The sequence below is a fragment of the Pseudophryne corroboree genome, chromosome 3, assembly GCF_028390025.1.
Source record: "Pseudophryne corroboree isolate aPseCor3 chromosome 3, aPseCor3.hap2, whole genome shotgun sequence".
NCBI classification, from domain to species: Eukaryota; Metazoa; Chordata; class Amphibia; order Anura; family Myobatrachidae; genus Pseudophryne; species Pseudophryne corroboree.
The window spans coordinates 711,493,158-711,520,867 of NC_086446.1; the positions used below are offsets into that span (position 1 = coordinate 711,493,158).

The 27,710-nt window shown below is 45.9% G+C and overlaps 1 protein-coding gene across 1 annotated transcript in view; it reads left to right on the forward strand.

Moving 5' to 3' along the window:
- Positions 1 to 27,710, forward strand: part of LOC135056671 (alpha-2-macroglobulin-like) — a 331,440-nt gene that overhangs the window by 293,201 nt on the left and 10,529 nt on the right. The window contains exons 28-33 of the mRNA XM_063962121.1: positions 6,323 to 6,485; positions 7,952 to 8,157; positions 8,935 to 9,150; positions 11,049 to 11,176; positions 22,339 to 22,429; positions 23,477 to 23,545. Coding sequence (XP_063818191.1) covers positions 6,323 to 6,485; positions 7,952 to 8,157; positions 8,935 to 9,150; positions 11,049 to 11,176; positions 22,339 to 22,429; positions 23,477 to 23,545 — 873 coding nt within the window. The remainder of the gene's footprint in view (positions 1 to 6,322; positions 6,486 to 7,951; positions 8,158 to 8,934; positions 9,151 to 11,048; positions 11,177 to 22,338; positions 22,430 to 23,476; positions 23,546 to 27,710) is intronic.

A 27,710-nucleotide genomic window follows, 5' to 3' on the forward strand; every position in this document is an offset into this window, starting at 1 on the left:
TTTTCATGCGATGTCACACATCAGTTAGACAAATGGTAATGCAAGATTTATTCTCCTTACAGAAAGATCGCTGAGTCGGAAAGAATATTGCATCACCGGAATGTTCGTTTGGAAGACTGAGAGACAGCACCTTTGAGATGACAACAGAGCAAGAAGAACAACAAGACTAGAAGACAAGAAAAAAAAAATCATCGTAACATTTTTCTCTCCCCTCAATTATTTTCTGTACCCCCATTACAAATTTCTCTTTCTCCTCCTGTAAGATGGACTCGCCCTAAGAGACTACAGTCCGTATTTTTCTGTTGACCCTGTTGTTGACCAGAGCAGTCTGTTTCTGTGAGAGTACCAGTGAGGTCGAGAAAGGATCTGGAATGGGTTCTGATGATCAGGATGGATTCGTAGAATTCCAATAGCAACACAATCACCGAGTAAAGGCGAGTATCAGAAAACGATCTGGTAGCATTGACAATAGAAGGAATTGTGAAGGATTGTTAGCTGAAGAGAACTGCATCTGTAGGCATTGTGACAATATAGTTGAAGATGGGTGCATCAAGAAATGTCAGTCCAGTTTTAATATCCATATGGACCGGCATCCATTGAGTGACTATCACTCCTTAGTGGGTAAAGTGTTAAACCAGACAGACTGTTGGGTATGCTCTCAAGTACCTCAAGGTCATAGCAAATCAGGACTAGTACCATTCCCTTTAACTGTAGGAGAGGTACTTGAGTTAAGTAGTGGGAGGCCGGTGGACAAGAGGTTTAATATCTCTAGTCCTCCTAGCTTGAAGCTCCACCAATATCATGTGGATAGGTCCTTATTATGCTTTAACATTTCCAATCCCCGAAAGCCGGGAAATTGGGAAGTGTCATGGAGTAATCAAACCATGACATTTTCACATAGAGCCGATAGAATGCCCATAGATTCAAAGCTTATACGCCAGATAGCCGACAGTGGAAAATTTTTCCAGTATAGATATACTCTAGGAAGTAGGACCATGCGAGTTGGAGAAGTATCACCAGGATACTGTGCACATATCGTACAACCAGATACGTGTACTAGACAGATGGGAGAATTAGGGTTAGGAGATTTCACATGCAAAGTTTGTAACATGGTAATGTCATACTCCGTCCCATATGTTCTCCCCGATGATGCATATTTCATATGCGGGAGGAAGGCGTATAAGTGGCTTGCCCCAAACTCAGAGGGATTGTGTTACATTGGAAAAGTACTGCCTGAAGTAATGACTGTATCCCATATCAAAATGAAAGACATTCACCATGGTGCCCAAGCTCCTTATACTCACACTCACTACGAGCACGTCGTTAAACGGCACCTGATAGAAAGGACAGAGCATCCGGCCCCTGATTTGATCCATGAATCCACCGGGATTCAATTCCTACTCGCGTTAGATATCACTCGTACCGCCAGAGGAGTGATAAATTATAGATATATATATATCTGCGCTAGCAAACTTGTTAGACAATATCACCGAAATGTATGACGACACGTTCAGGTATACCGGGAGAGAGTTACAAGCCTACAAAACAGAGCTGGTTCAGCATAGGATGATTCTCAATTATCTCACAGCAGTGACAGGCGGGTATTGTGTTACCCTAGCAACTCAATATGGTGTAAAGTGCTGCACGTATATTACAAACAGCACTGAGGACCCGGCCGAGGTCATAGACCAAAAGATGGATGACATTTTGCAATTGAAGTGGGAGTTTCGAAGGAGGCATAATCTCACTCTCGCTGCTGTGGGTAATGAGCTGACCGGTTGGGTGTCATGGTTGAACCCACGAAATTGGTTCTCTGGTTTAGGAGAATGGGCCCAAGGTATTATAATGGATGTAGGGAAATTCCTCTTGTGTATTCTGGGAGTCGTCATATTGGTTGGTCTGATATTTAGATGCGTTCGGACTCTAACGAAGTGTAAAGGTAGTACCAGAGTGATGAGTCTGAGGAGCGAGGACACTGTAATAACAACAACTAATTTAATTTATGACCCAACGATAGAGACATTGTTGTGATGAAAATGTGATTCCACGGTCCATTTCTTTCACCCGTTTCTCCTTTGTTTTCCTCCAAGGTACAAAGACATCCGCTTGGAGGAAGAATTTGACAACCTCTTTTATATAGACCACTGATGAACTGTGTCACAGACACCCAATACTTTTAGTGACTTTAACTATCTACTGGAAGCCCAATACCTTAGAGACTGTAATTTTATGGACACTGGAAAAGCTTTTGTTCACCACTTACAGCAAAAGCACCGTGAGACATCAGACAACATGTACATCAGACAAGACATCAGACAAGACCTCAATCGGCGACTGTACACTAAATCTCACATAGTTACATGACTGCATTTATAACGCTTGTTTCTTATCTTCATCTCTACAACCTCCAGGTAGTATCCCACATAGTCAACAGGTGATATTCACATACTAGCATCCACATACTCTCCCCCTTCATGTATCATCAACTAATGTGCACCCCATTTGTTGCAACCAAAAGCCGAAAAGAGCTCGGTAGAGTTTGACAGCCCATCCACAGACCCTTAATACGGGATAAGAAGGATTCAAATGTATACTTCGCAATACCTCGAAGCTTGATTTAGAACACGTACGGCACGATGATACATGACCCCTCAGACATGGATTCATACACACATGCTTTACTATCTCACTAGGTCATATCTTTCCCACCTTCTCCTCTCCTCCCTTTACCCAATCATAAAAAGGTATTTACATGATGACATATATTTTTCTGTTTGAATTGTTTAGGAAGTGGCAGTTATTGATGACTGCCAAAGGGTGGACTGTCAAAGTCGAAAAATATCATGCTTCACATTGCCATATATTAACCCCATGCACATGCCCGCTGCTCGTGCATATAGTCTGCCGTACGTGCACATGTCCACAAATTGCGTACGCTCGCTCCGGCGAGTACGCGCGGTATATGCGTATTTACGGTAGAGTTTATGAGCTTGTAGCGGGCGACTCGTTTATAGTATATTTAACCCACATAGTGTGTTTTGTAGGTAATAATCCCTTTAATAATGTCTGCAAGTATGTTTAGTGTAAATGGTTCAGGGACCTGGGAATTCCTCTTTTCACGATACAAAGGGTCTGACACAGGTTGAACAGTGGTGTCTGGTACCTAACTGAAGAGTATTTTATTAGAAACAATCCGGTGCTGGTTAGGTAGAGATTAGTCGCTCCTGCGTATAGTTATGTTTAAAAGAAGTTTATGGACATTTACTGTATTTGCAGTTCATTACACATGCAGGGGGAATCCAGAGGATGCCTCCCACCTGAGCAGTTGGAGAGAGACACATCCCCCCCGTACGAACCCACCTATAACCTTTTGTTATGGTGCAAAGAGACATTCCTGTGTCCAATGAACAATGAGATTGTAGGGACCATTGTATTGTGAATGTAGGCTGTAAATATAAGGCAGCCAGCCTGGGCCAGCTCACTCACTTCTCTTTACAAAGGTTTTCATCATTGACTAACTGAGAGCTGGTTTCCAGGACTGCGCTAGCGATCATTCCCACGTGTGTAAGTTTCTCTGTGACCATCTTTGTTCTCCGCCTGTGTTAGCCATTTACTCTTTCTCTTTGTATGTTATTGTATGCGATTGTGCCGCTATTGTTTATTTATGTATAGTTATTCTGTTAAGGTATTAATGTTAGTTTTATAGTGTATAAGCTGTAACTGTTTTTCCCCTTTTTGCATTCTAAAAATCATCTAGATAAAGGTTTTGGAACCTTACAAGGTATCGTGTGTTTATCATTACATTGCTAAGGGTATACTGAGCGTCTCAGTCGCTCAAGCAGCTTTTATATTAACAAGGTTAAGAAGCGTTATATCATTACAGTATTTCAGTAGTAAGGTTTACAGTATAAGCTTAGCCTTTCAGTGTGTTGCATACAAGGTTTACTGTGTGTCATCCTGTGAGCGTCTGCGCCGCTCGTGTTCCTCTCGTGGGCACAGCGTCCGCTACGCTAGTAGCGTAGCATTACAGTAGTCGTCCGCCTATAGCGTGCTCGATACCAAGCGTAAGCCGTGAGCGAACGTGCCGCTCGTGCGTCTCGACCACGGCCTAGCGTCTGCTACGCTAAGTGCGTACCATTACGGCATCTCGTGTGCCTATTGCGTATTTTGTCTTTAATTAGGAAATAGCTTGTGTTATAAGATAAATAATTAGCTTTATCAATGTCTATATTAACTAGCAAGCTGCCTGACCATTTTTCTACAGCGTTACCCACCCACGCACAAGCAGTGGTGGGCCTCAGCAACATGCCGTTAGCCATATAAATGGCTTTTAAAATTTTCTCTAATTTACGGTCAGCAGGATTCTTTAATGAGGCTGACCCTGGGGCAGGTAACATGATTTACGTAGACAGCCTAGTAACTAAGGTGTCTACCAGAGGGGGTGATTCCCATTTGTGCCTATCGTCCTCAGGGAAAGGGTACACTACACGTGTCCTTCTAGGAATAGTAGATCTCTTCCTGGGCTGGACCAGGATTTTTCAAAGCATGCATTCAAGTCCCTTGAAAAAGGACTAGTCACCACTTGCTGTATATATAACTTAAAATATTCTTTTCCTGCAGGTACCGCTGTGGTATCTAAACTCCAAGACCTCTTTCATAGCGACTATCATACATTTAATGCTTTTGGCTAATTTGGGGCTACCCCTCTCAAATCCCCAGTGTCGACCTCAGTGTCGGAATCTGTGTCAGTGTCCCCTTGCCTGATCTGCGTTAGAGACCTGTTCTGGGAGCTGGAGGGGTCCAGAGTGGATGATGTGGAATTAATTTACTTAGCAACTTTCTCACCCACACTGGCTCCTTCTGAGATGGAAGCGCCACCTCATTACCCTCTTGTGCATTCAAAACTTTTTCCTCTGGGGAAGAGCTCTCTCCTGACATGTTACACATGTGTACACACATGCACACTATCACACAGGGGAGCTATCGGGGACAGACTCACACTAATGTCTGTCAGAGAAGCACAGAGGGATTTGTCAGTCCACACACCGTGCCCATATGTAAACTGTATAAGTACTACACAATTACAGCGCTATTTCAATGTTAGGTCCGCAGACCTAATGTAATAAACACTCCCATCCCCTTCTATAACACCCTGGTACTTGTATCAGCTTTGTCATGAGGAGAAACATCATTCAGGAGCTTCACACTGGCGTTTCTGTAGGAGAAAAATGGCGCCCAGTGAGTGTTCTGGCAAGTCTGAGGAGAAATCCTGCCGCCCAGTAATGGCACGATTCAGCCTCAGTAATATACAATTTATTCTGGCCGGGGATTTAGTACACCAGCGGCTAACATGTGTGTACTTTTTAGCCAGTGAGAGAAAGGTTTCTTCCATGCCTCTCAGAGCGCGTGCCCCCCCGCGCGCTCTGCACCCTTGTGCTGAGAGACATGGCGTGCAGCTTCCCGCAGCTGCTCTGGTACCTTTATGCCACCACGATGACCGAAGGACCCCTCTCTGCAGGCCTCCAGTAAATACTCACCAGCCTTCTGACTTCTGGCTCTGTTAGGGGGTGGCGGCAGTGCTATAGGAGTGAGCAGCAGCCAGGCAAGGGCTGTGTTCAGTACCCTTCAGGAGCAAAGGGTGTCCAGTCAGCGGAAGCAGAGCCATTGAACTAATTGAGAAGTTGGTTCCTACTCCCCCCTTCCCCCCCTAAGTTCCACGAAGCAGGGAAGCTGTTGCCAGCAGCTTCCCTGTAAAAAAAAAAACCTAAGAAAGTCTTTTTCCAACAGAACTCTGTATAGCTCCACTGGTGTGCATCCAATCTCCCGGGCACATTATCTAAACTGAGGTCTGGAGGAGGGGCATAGAGGGAGGAGCCAGTTCACACTGTTAAAAAGTCTTAAAGTGCCGAAGGCTCCTGCGGAACAGTCTATACCCCATGGTACTAAAATGGACCCCAGCATCCTCTAGGACGTAAGAGAAAATGATTTAAATAATATGAAGATGATAGTTATATCTTATAAATATCTTCTTTGTATTATTCATATAACCTTTGTAGTATTCTAATAATTTTTATAGTCAAAACTCTGGAGTATACTAGAGTATGACAGGTGAGACTCACCTGACCGAACATCACTGCTATACATGTGGTAGCCATAGCAACTTACTGTCATTTTTTTTTTTTTTTTTACCTTGTTGAATGCTTTATATTTAAAAAATCCATTCTTTCCAGTGGCACTTTCTATAGTAGTATCACACTATGTTGTTTCACTAAACCCTTTGACTTGTATTTGCAACAAATAATTTGGTTCCATTCCCTGGCAGGATCCTCTGGTTAGGGACGCTGTCTCCTGCCTGCGGAAGGCTGCTGTGGATGTGAGCAGTGTATACACCCAGGCTCTTCTGGCCTACACCTTCACTTTGTGCGGAGAGACAGAGCTCAGGAAAACAATGATGGATAAACTGGAGGCAAAGGTTGTGCGAGGCGGTAAGAAATAGATTTAGCTATAGGTACATACAGAGCTGGATTCAGTGTCGGACTGGGGTATGGAGGGCCCACCGGGGGAATGCAATGATAGGGGCCCATATTTAGGGGTGTGACCAGCCTATAAAGGGAGTGTGGCCAGCCTCCACAGAGGCTTGAAATGCACAATAGTTCAGTGCAGTGTAATGCAACATATCTACCATGTATAATACAAGTGCACAGTCTGGAACCTGATCCCTAGAGGAAGGAGTGGGCCCTCAGGCACTAGGGCCCACCAGTGGTTTCCCCTGCACCCCTGTGGGCCAGTCCGACCCTGGCTGGATTAACAACTGGGCACCCTGGTGATCGCCCAGGTGCCCCCACATATAGCTAAGTTACCATTGTGTGGGAACTGTGACATACTCTGACCTGGATTTTCTGTGTGGCATAAAGTGAACTGGGGGCACTACAGTGTGTTTAATGCATTTGTTGTGCTGGGAGAGTTTACACATTACAATTCTTAATAACATCATCAGCACATCTTATTGCCAATTTTATGGATAGGGCCCCCACAAGTTAGTTGCCCTGGGGCCCCCAAAAAATCTTCATCTGGCCAAGGGTATATAAAATGCAATCTGTATATAAATTATGGTGTAATACCAGCACAATGGTCAGTGTAGGGGGAGATGTATTAAGTCTTGGAGAGTGATAAAGTGGAGAGAGAACAAAGATCTAACCAATCTGCTCCTGTCATTTTTAAACACAGGGCCAGATGTACTAAGCCTTTAAAGTGATAAATTGGAGCGAGATAAAATACCAGCCAATCAGCTCCTAACTTCCATGTTACAGGCTGGGTTTGAAAAAAGACAGGAGCTGGTTGGTTGGCAGTTTAACTTTCTCCACTTTATCTCTCTCCAAGGCTTAGTACATCTGCCCCTATATTAGAGTATTCAACATGCAGCCCTCAAGAGTCTGTGGAGCTACACATCCCAGCATGCCATGCCACAGTTTTGCAATTAGGGCATACTAAAACTATGGACGGACATGCTGGGATGTGTAGTTCCACAGCAGCTGGAGGGCTGCATTTTGAATGTGATTCTTCTCTTTTGCCTCTAGTCTACCAAAAATGGCCCATTGCGTCATATACACTTATTCACAATTATTCATAAATTCCAGTTAGATGATTAGGTCATTACGTAGTACATACCTGTACAGTAATAGTAATATACTGTAAGCAGGCAATATGTAATAATATATTGTAAGATACTGTATGTAGAGCTCACCCATTTATAATCTAGACTAGAATTTTGCTTTTTGGATTGGATTTATTTGATCTCACCGTAAACCCTACTATCTGTTCATAATGACTCGCCGTAGATTTGTTTGTTCCAAATAAATATATATATATATATATATATATGTGTATATATATATATATGTATGTATCAAAGTAGTATTTGAGTCTTGCTCACAGTATCATGCATCTGCAGATGGGCAGTTGCACTGGAAAAGAGAATCTACTGCTTCCTCTGATGTTCCGTACTGGTACCGAGCACCATCCGCAGAGGTGGAGCTAACGGCTTATATGCTACTTGCTTACACCTCAGGCTCCACGAAGGACCTGGGAATAGCTTCAAAGATCGTTGATTGGTTAAGCAAACAGCAGAACCCATACGGAGGATACTCATCCACACAGGTGATATATAGAGGTACTGTAGATGACCTTAGTGAAATGCAGTAGTTACTGACAGTGAGCATATGGTACTACAAGGGGTCCTCAGCGAATGGTTCTATATACTGCACAATGTATATTAAGAGGAGGAACCAAAACTCCTGTGCCTGGGTACATCTGGGTGGCATTTTTTCATATAATGCTGCCTATATTTACCAGTGTTACTTAGTAAGATTGACAAGTCATTAAACTGTATTTCTCTAAGATAAAAAGTATTTGAAATAGGAATAAGGCTAGGGTTAACTGTTTTGTTAGGTAAAGGGACCCACATATACTGTATGTGAACTTACCTACTGCACCTGGTCTAAAGGGCCCTACACATTGAGCGATCCGCCGCCGAGCTGCCCGACGGCGGATACGGACGACGGACGACCCGGCGGCGGGGGAGCAGTGACGGGGGGAGTGAAGTTTCTTCACTCCTCCTGTCACCCGGCTCCATAGAAGTGCAGGCAAATTTGGACGAGATCGTCCATATTGGCCTGCATGCACAGGCGACGGGGCACTAGCGATGAACGAGCGTGGGGCCGCACATCGTTCATCGCTGGTACCTCCACACTTAAAGATATGAACGGTATCTCGTTCATTAATGAACGAGATCATTCATATCTTTGAGTATTATCGCCCAGTGTGTAGGGCCTATTACTTATAACCTTTGTTTGTACAATAATCATCTAATTGCTCATATTGTCTTCCTACATTCTGTACCTCTTGTATATTTACACTTTCTCTTTCCTTTCTCAGGATACGGTTGTGGCCCTTCAGGCCCTGTCCAGCTATGCTGAGTACACATATAGTGATAAGGGGGATGTGACAGTAACAGTCACTTCTACGTCAGGATTTCTGGAGCAGTTCCATGTGGATAACAATAACCGGCTGCTGCTCCAGAGAGCGTCACTGCCAGCCATCCCCGGAGAGTACACAGTGACCTCTACAGGGAGTGGTTGCGTCTTCGTGCAGGTGAGTAGGAACTTACACTAACACTTTCTCCATACCTTACAATTTACCTCTACAGTAGCTCATATCCTTATGGGTCTTCATTGCAGAGGAAAATGCATGTTTGTAGAGCCAAAGCCATAAATTTCCTAACCATCGATATTCGCAGTTTACTGCACCTCTAATAGGCCCTACACACTGGGCGATTTGACTGCAAGATATGAACGATCTCGTTCATTAATGAATGAGATAACGTTCATATCGTGCAGTGTGGAGGCTGCAGCGATGAACGATGCGCGTCCCCGCACTCATTCATCGCTGGTGCCCCGCCGGCTCTGCATGCAGGCCAATATGGACGATCTCGTCCATAATTGCGTGCAGTTCTATGGAGCCGTGTGACGGGGGAAGTGAAGTAACTTCACTCCCCCCGTCACTGCCCCTCCGCCGTCGGGCAGCCCGGCGGCGGATCTTTAAATGTGTAGGGCCTATAAGACTTATCTGAACTCTAAATTATTATCTAAAAAGGTACTAGACAACAGGAGCTGGGGTTAATTTAGGTCAAATTTATTTTGACATCATCCAATTGAAATTTTATTATTGAATCATTAATGTTCATTTAATTTTGTATGCTGGTGGACGACAAAAGAATGGCAAAATCAATGCATGCACTGCTTGGTGTTCAGCCCTCATGAAAAAAGCAGTGATACAACTGTGTGATTTCCTGTAGGGACCAATTGGCCTATAATTGAATAAAGAAGCATTCACCCAGCTAAAACACATAACCAATCAACTTGAAACTTCTGTTCTTTCCAACACAACATGAAAAACATCAACACAAATAAAAGGGAGGGATTTATAGACACAAGAGAGAATGTTACTCATGGACAGGCCCTAATCTAACACCTTAAACACGCCCCTTGAATCCCTATAGGCTATAAACAAATAAATGCAAATCCCTCCAAGAGGAAGGGAATTAGTCATCATTTTTAAAGAGACGATGCTCCTCCTACCTTCAGCCTTCAGGTTACACCCGGCACAGGCAGAATATCTATACCATCAGTATGTGTTTCTGTGTTTGTGTCTGCTGTGATGGGCTATTTATGCATGTGAGATACAAGATAACGTGTTTTGTAACATGAGAGTCATTTTATGAAACTTTTCTCTGAACTTGGGTAGGTGTGTACAGTCTTTAAGAACACTGAATAGGTAAATAAATACAATTTTGCATATAGTATGTGACACAAGATTTAGTTTTGTGTCAAATGGTGACAATTGCAATTTGTTTGAATAGCTTTTAGTTTAGCAGAGGCTAGTCACTCATGTAAAATGCCCACATTTGACATAACCTTAGAGGTGTAGGTTATCGGACCTACTCAGACCTATATTTCTATTTCTTTGGGACATTTTTTAAATGGTCAATGCACAGTTTTTGTACACAGTGCTCAGACTGCCTATGAAACAATGCTAAATAGGGAAGTGCATATATATACAGTGAGTATACACACACAGACACAGTAAAACACTGTGTGTGTGTGTGTGTGTGTGTGTGTGTGTGTGTGTGTGTTGAAAGAGGAGTGCACTACTGTCTAGACTTCAGTCTTCCTGTTTTCCAGGGAGGCTTCATGCCCTATTCCAAGATGGCCACCAAGATCACTAATGAGCATATGCAGGGGCCATCTTATTTTTTTCTTTGCTCTGATTGTTACACAGAAGTCTCCTCCTTAGATTCTATGAGAGACCTGGGTAATACCTGCACATAAAGCCCTTCCAGAATTCTTACACTGTTACCCTTTTGCAGATGAGCTGTATGAAACCCCATCCACTGAAGCTCCGCGAGAACCAGGGTGTACTAGTGAGAACAGTTGTACCTGATATCTTTCAATAACCAATAACAAATGATCCTCATTGTTTTCAACCAACAGGCAGTCCTGAGATACAACATTCCTCCACCCAACATTGATGCCACCTTTTCATTAAGTGTGAAATCAATTTCAAGAAAAGAATGTCTGACTGATTCAGTGACAAGTTTTGATATACTTATCAATACTAAGTGAGTGCTTATGTAATTTATGTGCTTTATCTCTTATACACTGTTACCAGAGCCAGTGCCGTAAGTAGACATTTTAGCGCTGTGTGCAAGAAACAGCATCGTGCTCCCCCATATTTAAAATAGGGCCAGTGCGTGCCGTAGACAAAAATATAGGGGCATGGCTTCACGGGGAAGGGGCGTGGCCACAAAATAATATCAATTCAGATTATGCTGCACAGTAGTCTCCATTATTCAAATTACGCCACACAGCAGCATCACTAATCACATAAGAGCACCATTTTACACATAACAGCAGGCAGAGCTCCCTTTTGCCCATTATGGCAGACAGAGTCGCCCTTTTTACACATTAGGCAGGTAGAGCCCCCTTTTTACACATTACAGCAGGTAGAGTCCCCTTTTACACATTACGGCAGCAGAGTTCCCTTTTTACACATTATAGCAGATATACTGAAAGTATTTTTGAAATAATATCACTTACTGTACAAGTGCCTCCAGGAAGAGGGCCAGGCAATGGTCTGTAGTTATAGGATGAAGCAGCCAGTGGAGGGACTGAGGCAGTCAGAGGTTACAACAGCACAAGTGCACAACCCGCGATTCCTGTCTCTTTGAAGGGGCGGAGCCAAATTCAGGAGGGGCAGGGCTTAAATAGCGGCCCGCGGCTCCGGCTTTGTTTACCTAAAAAAATATCAGACAGCCCCCCTGCATGCAGGGCTGCAGCGGCGGGAGGCGAAAGTCAGTGAGAAAGAGCAGGCAGCGCCGTGCAGGTGGTGCTGCCAGATGGTGCGCCCACGGTGCATTTGCGCTGTGTGCAAAGCACCACTGGCATACGCCTAGTTACAGCCCTGACCAGACCTAACACCCTCAGAAAGTTAACAGTCACTTCCTGGAATAACAATGTACAGTACTGTAATTCAATCAGAATTACTGCAAACCAAACAACTTCCTGCAGATGGTGAGGAACTCTATTTTATGGTTTTGGATCTGGATTCATCTTTGTGTTTTGTTTTTGCAAAACCACCCTCACGTGTTTTGGTTCAGATTCATATTTTGGTTCGAGATACAATTTATAATCATTTATACTGTATAAAACTAAAAAAAAAAAAACAACAACAAAAACAGCTAAAATCATGTCATTTTTGCAATCTAAAATCGGAAATTCGGATTTAAAATCCGAATTCCCAACCGCGGGAAGATTCGAACCAGGACTCAGTTTGGATTGGATCCCCTAGGCCCTGGAGATCTGGACCAGGTTTAGGTTTATCTCATAATCCACAAAATTCGAGTGGATTCGTATTTCCAGAGAACCACACATCTCTAATTAATGTAGCACTTAAGTCTGTCGCCTGCAGAATGCTAGAATATATTGTATGCACAATGCATCAGTAGAAGAATGATCCTGCAGACGTGGCAGTTTCTAAGATAATTTCATCACTATAAAAGTTTCTTCTTCACACATCTCCCCTTGCCTGTCTCAGCACAACAAGAGGTGGTATGCTGGTATGTACGGGTATCTGCATTACATCTGTTCTATTGTCCTGTGTTCAAAAACAGTTTGTTCTAGTAAAGGTTTCACAGATATTGTCACAACTGAGGGCTGAGGCTGACTGAGGGAAGCCTCAGTTGTAGGGGCTGGTGTGTAGTAAACCGTGGAGGTGAGATTAGGTTCTTAGACATACAGTACGATTAGAACACTATGTACCCGAAGGCGTGATCACAACAACGGAGTAAAATATAACAGTTTATTGAACACACAGTATAACTCTTGGCAGTAAGATATCTTCAACCGTGAGTGCAGAATAAAAATGCAGTACAGTTCCAGAGAATGCAACTGGTATTTGAGATTGTGGCTATGCAGAACAAGATAGTAAAGTCCTTGCCAAAATCCGGATTTAGAAAGTCCGTGGCCACAGCTAACCGCTGTAATGAGGAACGGGCAAGTACTGCCCAGTAGGTGGTAAACAGAAGACTGGAATAGGCACTGATACACTGAGGTTGAAATGATGTAGATAGGATTGCCAGAGACTACCGGACGGAACCGGTGTGAGGAAAGATGTACTGAACTCACGACTGGAGCAACAGTTCGATGGTGAGCATCGATGGATACTGTGGTCCAATGTTGTGTGGAATGATATGCAGAGCACTATATGAATACCGCTGGAGATGAGATGAAACAACACTGTAGGCAGATGCTAAGATCAATCACTGCTGGAAGCTGAAAGCAATGTGGGTGACACGCTGGAAGCTGGAAGCCAGTGACACTTTACCACAGATGCTAGAGTGCGATGCCAGGATACCGCTGGAAGCTGGAGACAGAATAGAACTTGCGCTGGAAGCCGGTATCAGGATCGCAGTAGGAAGCAGGGCTGGAACACTGTAGGAGTCAGGCTGCACCGCAGGATGGCAATTGGTGCCGGTCTCTTGGAGAAGCTGAATCACAGGAGCTGTAATACCTGGAAAGTCAAGCTGAGATGTCACCAAACAGGAGAGACATGTATGCAGGATTGACAACCAAAGCACTGACGATTATCCAGCCCTGGAACAGGATATTTATACCAGCTGGTGGGCAGAGATTGGCTGGATAATTACACAGAGTCCAGACTGCAGCGGATAGGCTGAAAACAACATGTGATGCAAAACAAACATGGCTGTGCCCATGTTTGAAACTGGAGGGAAAGTCTGTTTGTATTCCACATGTGAGAATCGGCAGTAATGGCGGCGGAGGCCGCAGAGGGCAGGAGATGCCATACTTTAAACAGATGGATGTTTAACATAGTGTTGCCATGTCAGCGCTGCAGCGATCACAGAGGAGCACCTTGAGATACAGATATGCAGTGCGCTGCCCGCAGACAGCGCAGGTGGAATCTGGGCCTGGAACGCCGGGCCAGTCTCAGAAGGCACTTAGCAGGTAAATAATGGGGGCTAATAACCTGGATCGTGACATATATGTTGGAACATATCAGCGGTATGGCAATTAATCCCTTACATAGGATTTTCCTATTATACAAATCTGAAATATGATAACATTATATAGATTTGGATTTCATATTGTTATGCACACCAGTGCCTGCAGGAATGTACTGGTGTCTGAACAGAGAGGGATGCAAAACAAATGAACTAACAGACAGACTGGGAAATATGACATCACGTACACAGAAAGTGATAGGGTAACAAAACCAACACAAAGTGAACAGAGAAGCCCAGAGGCTAAGAAACTGGGTGTCTCCCTAGTATTACAAATGCTAAGATGGAAAAAGCAAGATGTTGTGTTTTAATACGTAGAGAACCCGAAATGCTGTTGCTAAGGGCAACAGCAAAACCCTAAAGGGTTACCAACGGGTGTGGCAGCAAACTCCTTGGTCAGAGATGGAATAGTAGGCACAAGGAGAGTCTCCACAATCCTAATTCTCACTTGCAGGGCCCAGGTTCAGATTACTGCCACTAAACTGACACATGGACGCCCTGCACAGTGAGAGAGGATTAAGCATGCAGGTCTGAAAGTACAGCCACAAACCTGCTGGGTTCACAGAATAGCAAAAGAACCTCAGCAGGCTAAACGACTGACTCCAGTCTTACTGCTAGGTCTGGATTGGCAGAGTGTAGTACCAAATCCCCAGGCCTATTTGCAGTAAGCAATAACAAATACAAAGCTACACAGTACTGGCTAATTTTCAGGAACTGACTAACCAACAAAGATTCAGCAGCATCTGCTTAATCTGAGAAGAGGCCTTATAAAGCAGGTGCTGTCCACGCCCCACTCAGACCTCACAGACTGTGAGCACAAAAACCAGCACCGGATCCCCTGCCTGTAACCACTGCACAGCAAAAGACCCGAACCGGAGTATCAGCTGCGCTCAGGTTACTCCGCTAGCACTTGTCTCCCGGTTGCCATGACGACGTGGCAGCACAGGGCAGGAGACCCTAACAGTACCCCCCCTCTGACGAGGGGTCAAAGAACCCCTACCACCGGGTTTATCGGGGAACTGCGAGAAGAAAGAGCGTATCAGTCTGAAGTCATGAAGATCACAACTGCGCACCCACGACCGCTCCTCCGGGCCATACCCCTTCCAGTGCACCAAAAATGACAGCCGACCCCGAACCATCTTGGAGTCAAGAATCCTTTCAACAACAAACTCCCTCTGGCCACGTATCAGAAGAGGGGAAGGTCTTCCTCTGGAAGAAGGATTACTAATCGCCCGTTTTAAAAGGGAACAATGAAATGTTTTATTGATACCCAAAGAACGGGGCAGATCTAACTGAAATGCCACTGGATTGATAACCCTGGTGATCTTATAAGGGCCGATGAACCGGGGGCCTAACTTATGAGATGGCTGTCTCAACTTCAAATTCTTGGTAGACAACCAGACAAAGTCTCCTAATTTGAAGCTGCGGGGTCTTTTCCGCTTATCAAAAACCCTTTTGGTCACTAATGACACAGACACAAGGGCTTTCTTCACTTTCCTCCAAATACCTCTAAGGACCGAAACGACAGAGGAACCACCAGGCGTGGAGTCCAGGGGGTCAAAAGAATTGGCCTTAGGATGATGCCCATACACACAAAGGAAGGGAGATATCCCTGTAGCAGAGTGAGCCGCGTTGTTATAGGCAAACTCCGCCATGGACAGATGAGCAACCCAGTCAGTCTGACACTTGGAGACATAACACCTGAGGAACTGCTCCAAGGACTGGTTCACCCTTTCAGTCTGCCCATTAGACTGCGGATGGTAGCCTGACGACAAGCTGACAGAAATCTGGAGATCGGAACAAAATGCCCTCCAGAATTTGGCCACAAACTGGGATCCGCGGTCAGAGACCACATCAAGTGGCAACCCGTGGAGACGCACAACATGCAGCATAAATAATTCAGACAGGCGTCTGGCCGATGGCAGCCCAACCAGTGGAACGAAGTGCGCCATCTTCGAAAACCTGTCAACGACAACCCAGATGGCTGTCATCCCCGAGGATTTGGGCAAGTCCACCACAAAATCCATTGAAATGTGGGTCCATGGCTTAGATGGAATAGAGAGTGGATGTAATGGGCCAACAGGAACCCCTCTAGGAGTCTTATTTCGGGCACAGATGTCACATGCCCGAACCCACTGATCCACATCCTTAGCCACCGAGGGCCACCACACCGCCCTAGATAGCAACTCCCGAGTTCTGGCAATACCCGGGTGACCTGCCGACTTCTTGGCATGGAATTCCAGGAACACTCGCTGTCTTAACCTAGGAGGCACAAACAAAAGACCTACCGGAAGGTCTGGAGGAGCCTGCTCCTGTGCTCTAAGGACTAATGACAAGAGGTCCTGGGTAATGCCCACTTTAATACATGATGGGGACACAATGGGCAACGGCTCCTCGGTGGTCTCTTGGATTGGAGCAAAACTCCGCGAGAGCGCATCAGCCTTGATGTTTTTTGACCCAGGGCGATATGTTATCAAAAAATTAAAGCGAGCAAAAAACAAAGCCCATCGTGCCTGCCTGGCATTGAGACGCTTCGCTGACTCTAAATATGCCAGATTCTTATGGTCGGTGAGAATTGAGACCACAAACTTAGCCCCCTCAAGCCAGTGTCTCCACTCCTCGAGTGCATCCTTAATAGCCAACAATTCCCGGTTACCAACGTCATAATTCATCTCGGCAGGCGAAAATTTACGGGAAAAGTAAGCACAGGGATGAAGGCGATTATCAGACACTCCCATCTGAGAAAGCACTGCCCCAATACCCATCTCAGAGGCATCCACCTCCACCACAAAAGGACGCTCTGGATCTGGGTGTCGCAGCACCTTGGCCGAAACAAATGCCCTTTTGAGACGGGCAAAAGCCGCTTTAGCCTCACAAGACCAGTGAGCAACATCCGCCCCTTTCTTAGTGAGTGCCACCAAGGGCGCCACTATAGACGAAAATCCAGCGATAAATCGTCTATAAAAATTCGCAAAGCCCAGGAAACGCTGAAGCGCCTTCAAACTAGTGGGCTGCACCCAATCCAGGACTGCCTGTACCTTGGAACCCTCCATTTGGAAACCTTCTGGGGAGATAATATATCCTAGAAATGCGATTTGCTGAACTTCAAATTCGCACTTCTCCAGCTTCGCCCCAAGACGGTGGTCTCTGAGTTTCTGGAGGACTAAGCGTACATGCTTCCGATGTTCCTCCAGGGAATGGGAGAAGATTAGGATGTCATCTAAGTATACGACTAAGAATCTATCCAAATATTCCCTGAGCACATCGTTCATGAAATCCTGGAAGACTGCCGGGGCATTACAGAGCCCAAAAGGCATCACCAAATATTCATAATGCCCTGAGTGGGTATTAAAGGCAGTCTTCCATTCATCCCCCTCTCTTATTCGGATTAGATTGTACGCACCGCGTAGGTCAATCTTAGAAAAAATGGTGGCAGTACGAAGCTGGTCAAACAAGACCGAAATGAGAGGCAGTGGGTATGAGTTTTTAATCGTGATACGGTTCAATTCCCTGAAGTCGATGCAGGGTCGCAATGAACCGTCCTTTTTACCCACGAAGAAGAACCCCGACCCAACTGGAGACTGTGAAGGTCTGATAAATCCTTTAGCCAAGTTCTCCTGAATGTACTCTGCCATAGCCTGAGTCTCAGGACGTGACAGGGAGTACAACCTGCTCTTGGGAAGCTTAGCATTCAGCAACAAATTAATGGCACAGTCATAGGGGCGATGGGGAGGTAGTACCTCTGCAACTTTTTTGGAGAACACGTCCGCAAAATCTGCATAACACCCTGGCAATCCTGGCAAACTTAGCTGCGAGAGCCTGACTGGAAGGCTCAAGCAACTCCTGAAACAATCAGTACCCCAACTAAGAATCTCCCCGGAGACCCAGTCAAATTGAGGATTGTGGGCCCTTAACCAGGGTAACCCCAACACCAATGGGGCAAAAGTACAGACAGTCACATAAAAGGACAATTTTTCAGAGTGTGTGGCTCCAATAAACAAAGAAATCTGGCTAGTGCAAGAGGTAATTTTACCCTGGGATAATGGTTCCCCGTTTAACCCACAAATTTCAATTTCCGACGCCAAGGGTACTAAGGAAACAGAGTGTTTCAGGGCGAATTGGCGGTCCATAAAAACCCCGTCGGCCCCACTGTCCACAAAGGCCTCAGTCTTGACAGTTTGACCGAGGATCTTCAAGGTCACCGGAATGATAAAAGTCTTCTTGGGAAATTCTGACTTCTGGCCTGACAGGATATTTCCCATCACCCTCAGGCCCTGAAGTTTTCCGGCTTTTCTGGGCATGATACTACCACATGACCCTTATTCCCACAGTACAAACACAACCCCTGCTGTCTCCTCCGCGTCTTCTCACGCGAGGAGAGGCGGGTAGCCCCAATCTGCATAGGCTCCTCGGAAAATTCCTCAGAGTCTGAGGTTCCCTTGGGAAAGAAGGAAACCTCAGTCTCCCTTTCAAGCCTACGCTCTCTCAGCCGTCTATCCACCCGGATGGATAACTGCATGAGCTGATCCAAGCTATCAGGCAAGGGATATTGTACCAGTTGGTCTTTTATCTGGTTAGAAAGACCTCTTCGGTACTGGTGTCTCAGGGCTGGGTCATTCCACTGGGTATCATGGGCCAACCTCCGAAACTCCGTACAGTAAACCTCAACTGGCCTTCGCCCTTGCTTAAGGATCGAAATCTGAGCCTCGGCTGAGGCCGTCTTGTCAGGGTCATCATACAACATGCCCAGTGCCGTAAAAAAAAGCATCAACACTTTTAAGCGACGGACAGTCAGGCTGCAACCCATATGCCCAGACCTGTGGGTCTCCTTGTAGCAAGGAAATCACTATGCCCACCCGCTGAATCTCTGACCCAGAAGACTGAGGCCTAAGCTGGAAATATAGCTTGCAGCTCTCCTTGAAACAAAAGAACTGCGAGCGATCTCCAGAAAAACGATCCGGAAGATTTACTTTCGGCTCCTTAACCCCTGAAGGTGCTGCTGCTGCGGGAGCTCCGCCAGCGGCCTGGGAGGTGTGCATTTTAATGGACAAATCACTAAATTGACGAGTCAGGACCTGCACCTGATCGACCACCTGTTGCAACGTATTTTGAGGGGTATGCTCCATATTCCCACAAAATTTCAACAGGAGTATTGGGCTGCTGAATATGTTATGCACACCAGTGCCTGCAGGAATGTACTGGTGTCTGAACAGAGAGGGATGCAAAACAAATGAACTAACAGACAGACTGGGAAATATGACATCACGTACACAGAAAGTGATAGGGTAACAAAACCAACACAAAGTGAACAGAGAAGCCCAGAGGCTAAGAAACTGGGTGTCTCCCTAGTATTACAAATGCTAAGATGGAAAAAGCAAGATGTTGTGTTTTAATACGTAGAGAACCCGAAATGCTGTTGCTAAGGGCAACAGCAAAACCCTAAAGGGTTACCAACGGGTGTGGCAGCAAACTCCTTGGTCAGAGATGGAATAGTAGGCACAAGGAGAGTCTCCACAATCCTAATTCTCACTTGCAGGGCCCAGGTTCAGATTACTGCCACTAAACTGACACATGGACGCCCTGCACAGTGAGAGAGGATTAAGCATGCAGGTCTGAAAGTACAGCCACAAACCTGCTGGGTTCACAGAATAGCAAAAGAACCTCAGCAGGCTAAACGACTGACTCCAGTCTTACTGCTAGGTCTGGATTGGCAGAGTGTAGTACCAAATCCCCAGGCCTATTTGCAGTAAGCAATAACAAATACAAAGCTACACAGTACTGGCTAATTTTCAGGAACTGACTAACCAACAAAGATTCAGCAGCATCTGCTTAATCTGAGAAGAGGCCTTATAAAGCAGGTGCTGTCCACGCCCCACTCAGACCTCACAGACTGTGAGCACAAAAACCAGCACCGGATCCCCTGCCTGTAACCACTGCACAGCAAAAGACCCGAACCGGAGTATCAGCTGCGCTCAGGTTACTCCGCTAGCACTTGTCTCCCGGTTGCCATGACGACGTGGCAGCACAGGGCAGGAGACCCTAACACATATAAGGAGCCGCGCGTCCCCGCCATTTCCACTCCGGCATTGGAGATTGTACAGAGAGGACGTGTCTCCGTTCTCTGTGTCCTCAGTGTCCGTGGCTTGTGCTGCATCTGTCCAGTCACAGTGGTTGTGTCCTCTTACTGCCATACGTCCATTGCTGCTGTATAGGGTGCTGTGTTGTGCTACATCAGTTCAGTGGTGGTGTATTGTGCTGCATCAGTGTCCTGTGCATCAGCCATCAGTCATTCCAGTGACCAGTCACAGTGGTATAATCTGCTGCCATATTTCCAGTGCTGCTGTATAATAATAACAAGTCCCTTACAGTGTTGCTGTGTTGTCCTTCATCAGACCAGTGGTAGTGTCCTGTGCATCAGCCATCAGTCATTCCAGTGACCAGTCACAGTGGTATACTCTGCTGCCATATGTCCAGTGCTGCTGTATAATAATAACAAGTCCATTACAGTTGCAAAGGAAGGGGGGGGGGGGGTCTAGTTTGCACACCATAATTAGGTAATTAGGTGCTACTCTGCTTGAGACTTAATACAATACACAAAGGGAAAAAGATGCAGGTGCACTATTTCACTTTAGCTCAACCTGTAATAACCAGAGGCATTTAGCATAATCCTGGCCAGGGCTATGAGCTTACCCACCGCACCAAGGACCTGAACCCCTATAGTTAGTGTTAGGGACTTACCCAATGAGAGGCTACCTTGGTGCGGTGGGTAAGCTCATAGCCCTGGCCAGGATAATGCTAAATGCCTCTAGTGTGAGATAGTGCGCCTGCATCTTTTTCACTTTAAGTCCCTTACAGTGTTGCTGTGTTGTCCTGCATCAGACCAGTGGTAGTGTCCTGTGCATCAGCCATCAGTTATTCCAGTGACCAGTCACAGTGGAATACTCTGCTGCCATATGTCCAGTGCTGCTGTATAGGTCCAGTCCATTGCAGTGGTGCTGTGTTTTCCTGCATCAGTCCAGTGGTGGTGTCCCTGTGCTGCTGTATATGTCCAGTGGTACTGGTGTATATGTCCAGTGGTACTGCCGTATATGTCCAGTGATCCTGCCGTATATGTCCAGCGGTACTGCCGTATAAATCCAGTGATCCTGCCGTATAATTCCAGTGATCCTGCCGTATAAGTCCAGTCCAGTGGTGCTATCTTGTGCTGCATCAGTCCAGTGGTGGTGTCTTGTGCTGCCATAAGTCTAGTGGTGGTGTCCTGTGCTGTATATTATTTACTCCAAGTAAAATGGTTATATACATTACTTATATTATTGTCCAAATAATTTTTACAGGGTTTGCCCTGTGTGGTGTAGGGGAACGCTCGCCTGTGCTGCATATTATTATAATAGCTTCAAATAAAAGGATTATGATTATCAAAATTAATTTTACAGGCTTTGCCGTGTGTGTGTTTGTTTTAGGGGTACGCTATCCTGTGCCACCAATATTGTGCGTGTATTTACATCTGGGCAAAATCCAGCACGTCCCATGTTGTTTGTGCCGCACACTTGTGTCGCTTAGCTTAGTCATACAGCTACCTCATTGCACCTCTTTTTCTTCTTTGCATGATGTGCTGTTTGGGGCCTAGTTTTTTAAAGTGCCATGCTGTCTGCCACTGCAGCACCACTCCTAGATGGGCCAGGTGTTTGTTCCGCACACTTGGGTCGCTTAGCTTAGCCATACAGCTACCTCATTGCACCTCTTTTACTTCTTTGCATCATGTGCTGTTTGGGGCCTATTTTTTAAATCTGCCATCCTGTCTGCCACTGCAGTGCCACTCCTAGATGGGCCAGGTATTTGTGCCGCACACTTGTGTCGCTTAGCTTAGTCATAAAGCCACCTTGGTGCAACTTTTAGGCCTAAAAACAATATTGTGAGGTGTGAGGTGTTCAGAATAGACTGGAAAAGAGTGGAAATGAATGTTATTGAGGTTAATAATACCGTAGGAGCAAAATTACCCCCAAATTCTGTGATTTTAGCTGTTTTTATGTTTTTTTTTTCAAAAATCATCCAGATTCAAAACCAAAACATGAAAGGGTGGTTTTGGCAAAACCAAGCCAAAACCAAAACATGAGCGGGGAATTAGAACCAAAACCAAAACACAAAACATGAAAAGTGCCCGCCGCACTCACTGTCGCCTCTGTAAATTCTTATTCTTGCAGGTACAGAGGTTCCCGGTCACATTCCAACATGGCTGTTATTGAGATAAAGATGCTGTCTGGATACATCCCAGTGAGGAGCTCAGTAGCGCAGGTCAGTCAGTGGCGTCCCAAGCAGTTTGTCTGTAAGGCATATTGGGGTGTGGATCATTAGATCGACCATAATTAGGTGAACAGTCAATAGGTCAACCCCATATGGTCAACGTGCATAAGGGTGACATTGACCAAATGGTTAACAGTGTCAAAAGGTTGACATGGGAAAGTTAGACAATACAAAAGGTTGACAGGGTCAAAAGGTCGACATGGAAATGGGCGACACAAAAATGGTTGACACAAAAGTTTTGGTGTCATTTTGTATGTTTGACCAAATGTAAGCCAAATTAATGGGAGCGTGTACCCACATGGGCTCACTTGGCTTGCCACGCTCTGGGCAAGCTGCTTCGTTCTGATACCGCAGTGCTCAGCACAGGTTATTCCCAATCATAGTCCATCTGGATGGCAAATGATGCATCGATTATTGTCATATCAATCTTTTGGAACTGTCGACCTTAAGCACTGTCAACTCTTTGACCATGTTGACCTTTTGTACCTGTCATCCTAATGCATGTCAACCATAGGGGGTCAACATATTGACTGTCAACCTATCGACTGTTGATCTATAATCTGGAACCCGACATATTGAATATTATTATATGATGTAATTAGTATCAATATTCGCATGTAAAAGATTCTCAGTAATTAGCCAGGAAGATTACTTTTATAGAAATAACTCAAAGCCCCCAGTACACCCTGTTGGGCCAGTAACCCCAGTCTCAGAGCTTCTGCATACATCAGTAGTGGTGCAAGTATGGACTGCTGGGATGATTGTAGGAGATACGGTGCATAGATTGATAGCAACAGAAACCTGTGAAAGCTACATAATCATTCTGACCTTCTTACATAAAGTCCTGTGACCTACAGATTGAGTTTATGTAAAGATCCTGCGGACTGGCTGAGGTAGCCCTGTGTTTGTGAAGGGGAGATGTAGTACCTACAATGATGGATAAATGAAGCTTCTCTGCAGCCTTGATAACTTTTTAAGAATGACATTTATTATGATCAGGATATGTAAATTAGTGTCTTCATATGTTTGTATTCACAGCTGGAGACAGAAAAAGTCATACAAAGGAGCGACATCCAGAATGACGCGGTGACATTGTACCTAAATGAGGTCTGAATTATGCATCTGTCTGCTGACCCCAGGGTCGGACTGGCCCACAGGGGCACTTTGGAAAGCCCCGGTGGGCCGCACCACATGTGGGCCCACCCCTACCTCTAGGGATCAGGTTCTAGATTGTGCACTTGAATTTTATATTATACATATGTTACATTTTACTGCACAGGAATATGGTGTATGGTCTACAGTGCATTGCTGTTATTAATCTGGCACATCATCATGATGCACTAGCAGTATTTACTAAATATATTTATTAGAGATGAGCGCCGGAATTTTTTCGGGTTTTGTGTTTTGGTTTTGGGTTCGGTTCCGCGGCCGTGTTTTGGGTTCGACCGCGTTTTGGCAAAACCTCACCGAATTTTTTTTGTCGGATTCGGGTGTGTTTTGGATTCGGGTGTTTTTTTCAAAAAACCCTAAAAAACAGCTTAAATCATAGAATTTGGGGGTCATTTTGATCCCAAAGTATTATTAACCTCAAAAACCATAATTAACACTCATTTTCAGTCTATTCTGAATACCTCACACCTCACAATATTATTTTTAGTCCTAAAATTTGCACCGAGGTCGCTGTGTGAGTAAGATAAGCGACCCTAGTGGCCGACACAAACACCGGGCCCATCTAGGAGTGGCACTGCAGTGTCACGCAGGATGTCCCTTCCAAAAAACCCTCCCCAAACAGCACATGACGCAAAGAAAAAAAGAGGCGCAATGAGGTAGCTGACTGTGTGAGTAAGATAAGCGACCCTAGTGGCCGACACAAACACCGGGCCCATCTAGGAGTGGCACTGCAGTGTCACGCAGGATGGCCCTTCCAAAAAACCCTCCCCAAACAGCACATGACGCAAAGAAAAAAAGAGGCGCAATGAGGTAGCTGACTGTGTGAGTAAGATAAGTGACCCTAGTGGCCGACACAAACACCGGGCCCATCTAGGAGTGGCACTGCAGTGTCACGCAGGATGTCCCTTCCAAAAAAACCTCCCCAAACAGCACATGACGCAAAGAAAAAAAGAGGCGCAATGAGGTAGCTGACTGTGTGAGTAAGATAAGCGACCCTAGTGGCCGACACAAACACCGAGCCCATCTAGGAGTGGCACTGCAGTGTCACGCAGGATGGCCCTTCCAAAAAACCCTCCCCAAACAGCACATGACGCAAAGAAAAATAAAAGAAAAAAGAGGTGCAAGATGGAATTGTCCTTGGGCCCTCCCACCCACCCTTATGTTGTATAAACAGGACATGCACACTTTAACCAATCCATCATTTCAGTGACAGGGTCTGCCACACGACTGTGACTGATATGACGGGTTGGTTTGGACCCCCCCCAAAAAAGAAGCAATTAATCTCTCCTTGCACAAACTGGCTCTACAGAGGCAAGATGTCCACCTCATCATCATCCTCCGATATATCACCGTGTACATCCCCCTCCTCACAGATTATCAATTCGTCCCCACTGGAATCCACCATCTCAGCTCCCTGTGTACTTTGTGGAGGCAATTGCTGCTGGTCAATGTCTCCGCGGAGGAATTGATTATAATTCATTTTAATGAACATCATCTTCTCCACATTTTCTGGATGTAACCTCGTACGCCGATTGCTGACAAGGTGAGCGGCGGCACTAAACACTCTTTCGGAGTACACACTTGTGGGAGGGCAACTTAGGTAGAATAAAGCCAGTTTGTGCAAGGGCCTCCAAATTGCCTCTTTTTCCTGCCAGTATAAGTACGGACTGTGTGACGTGCCTACTTGGATGCGGTCACTCATATAATCCTCCACCATTCTTTCAATGTTGAGAGAATCATATGCAGTGACAGTAGACGACATGTCCGTAATCGTTGTCAGGTCCTTCAGTCCGGACCAGATGTCAGCATCAGCAGTCGCTCCAGACTGCCCTGCATCACCGCCAGCGGGTGGGCTCGGAATTCTGAGCCTTTTCCTCGCACCCCCAGTTGCGGGAGAATGTGAAGGAGGAGATGTTGACAGGTCGCGTTCCGCTTGACTTGACAATTTTCTCACCAGCAGGTCTTTCAACCCCAGCAGACTTGTGTCTGCCGGAAAGAGAGATCCAAGGTAGGTTTTAAATCTAGGATCGAGCACGGTGGCCAAAATGTAGTGCTCTGATTTCAACAGATTGACCACCCGTGAATCCTTGTTAAGCGAATTAAGGGCTCCATCCACAAGTCCCACATGCCTAGCGGAATCGCTCCGTGTTAGCTCCTCCTTCAATGTCTCCAGCTTCTTCTGCAAAAGCCTGATGAGGGGAATGACCTGACTCAGGCTGGCAGTGTCTGAACTGACTTCACGTGTGGCAAGTTCAAAGGGCATCAGAACCTTGCACAACGTTGAAATCATTCTCCACTGCATTTGAGACAGGTGCATTCCACCTCCTATATCGTGCTCAATTGTATAGGCTTGAATGGCCTTTTGCTGCTCCTCCAACCTCTGAAGCTTATAGAGGGTTGAATTCCACCTCGTTACCACTTCTTGCTTCAGATGATGGCAGGGCAGGTTCAGTAGTTTTTGGTGGTGCTCCAGTCTTCTGTACGTGGTGCCTGTACGCCGAAAGTGTCCCGCAATTCTTCTGGCCACCGACAGCATCTCTTGCACGCCCCTGTCGTTTTTTTTAAAATTCTGCACCACCAAATTCAAGGTATGTGCAAAACATGGGACGTGCTGGAATTTGCCCATATTTAATGCACACACAATATTGCTGGCGTTGTCCGATGCCACAAATCCACAGGAGAGTCCAATTGGGGTAAGCCATTCCGCGATGATCTTCCTCAGTTGCCGTAAGAGGTTTTCAGCTGTGTGCGTATTCTGGAAAGCGGTGATACAAAGCGTAGCCTGCCTAGGAAAGAGTTGGCGTTTGTGAGATGCTGCTACTGGTGCCGCCGCTGCTGTTCTTGCGGCGGGAGTCCATACATCTACCCAGTGGGCTGTCACAGTCATATAGTCCTGACCCTGCCCTGCTCCACTTGTCCACATGTCCGTGGTTAAGTGGACATTGGGTACAACTGCATTTTTTAGGACACTGGTGAGTCTTTTTCTGACGTCCGTGTACATTCTCGGTATCGCCTGCCTAGAGAAGTGGAACCTAGATGGTATTTGGTAACGGGGGCACACTGCCTCAATAAATTGTCTAGTTCCCTGTGAACTAACAGCGGATACCGGACGCACGTCTAACACCAACATAGTTGTCAAGGCCTCAGTTATCCGCTTTGCAGCAGGATGACTGCTGTGATATTTCATCTTCCTCGCAAAGGACTGTTGGACAGTCAATTGCTTACTGGAAGTAGTACAAGTGGGCTTACGACTTCCCCTCTGGGATGACCATCGACTCCCAGCAGCAACAACAGCAGCGCCAGCAGCAGTAGGCGTTACACGCAAGGATGCATCGGAGGAATCCCAGGCAGGAGAGGACTCGTCAGAATTGCCAGTGACATGGCCTGCAGGACTATTGGCATTCCTGGGGAAGGAGGAAATTGACACTGAGGGAGTTGGTGGGGTGGTTTGCGTGAGCTTGGTTACAAGAGGAAGGGATTTACTGGTCAGTGGACTGCTTCCGCTGTCGGCCAAAGTTTTTGAACTTGTCACTGACTTATTATGAATGCGCTGCAGGTGACGTATAAGGGAGGATGTTCCGAGGTGGTTAACGTCCTTACCCCTACTTATTACAGCTTGACAAAGGGAACACACGGCTTGACAAATGTTGTCCGCATTTCTGGTGAAATACTTCCACACCGAAGAGCTGATTTTTTTGGTATTTTCACCAGGCATGTCAACGGCCATATTCCTCCCACGGACAACAGGTGTCTCCCCGGGTGCCTGACTTAAACAAACCACCTCACCATCAGAATCCTCCTGGTCAATTTCCTCCCCAGCGCCAGCAACACCCATATCCTCCTCATCCTGGTGTACTTCAACACTGACATCTTCAATCTGACTATCAGGAACTGGACTGCGGGTGCTCCTTCCAGCACTTGCAGGGGGCGTGCAAATGGTGGAAGGCGCATGCTCTTCACGTCCAGTGTTGGGAAGGTCAGGCATCGCAACCGACACAATTGGACTCTCCTTGTGGATTTGGGATTTCGAAGAACGCACAGTTCTTTGCGGTGCTACTGCTTTTGCCAGCTTGAGTCTTTTCATTTTTCTAGCGAGAGGCTG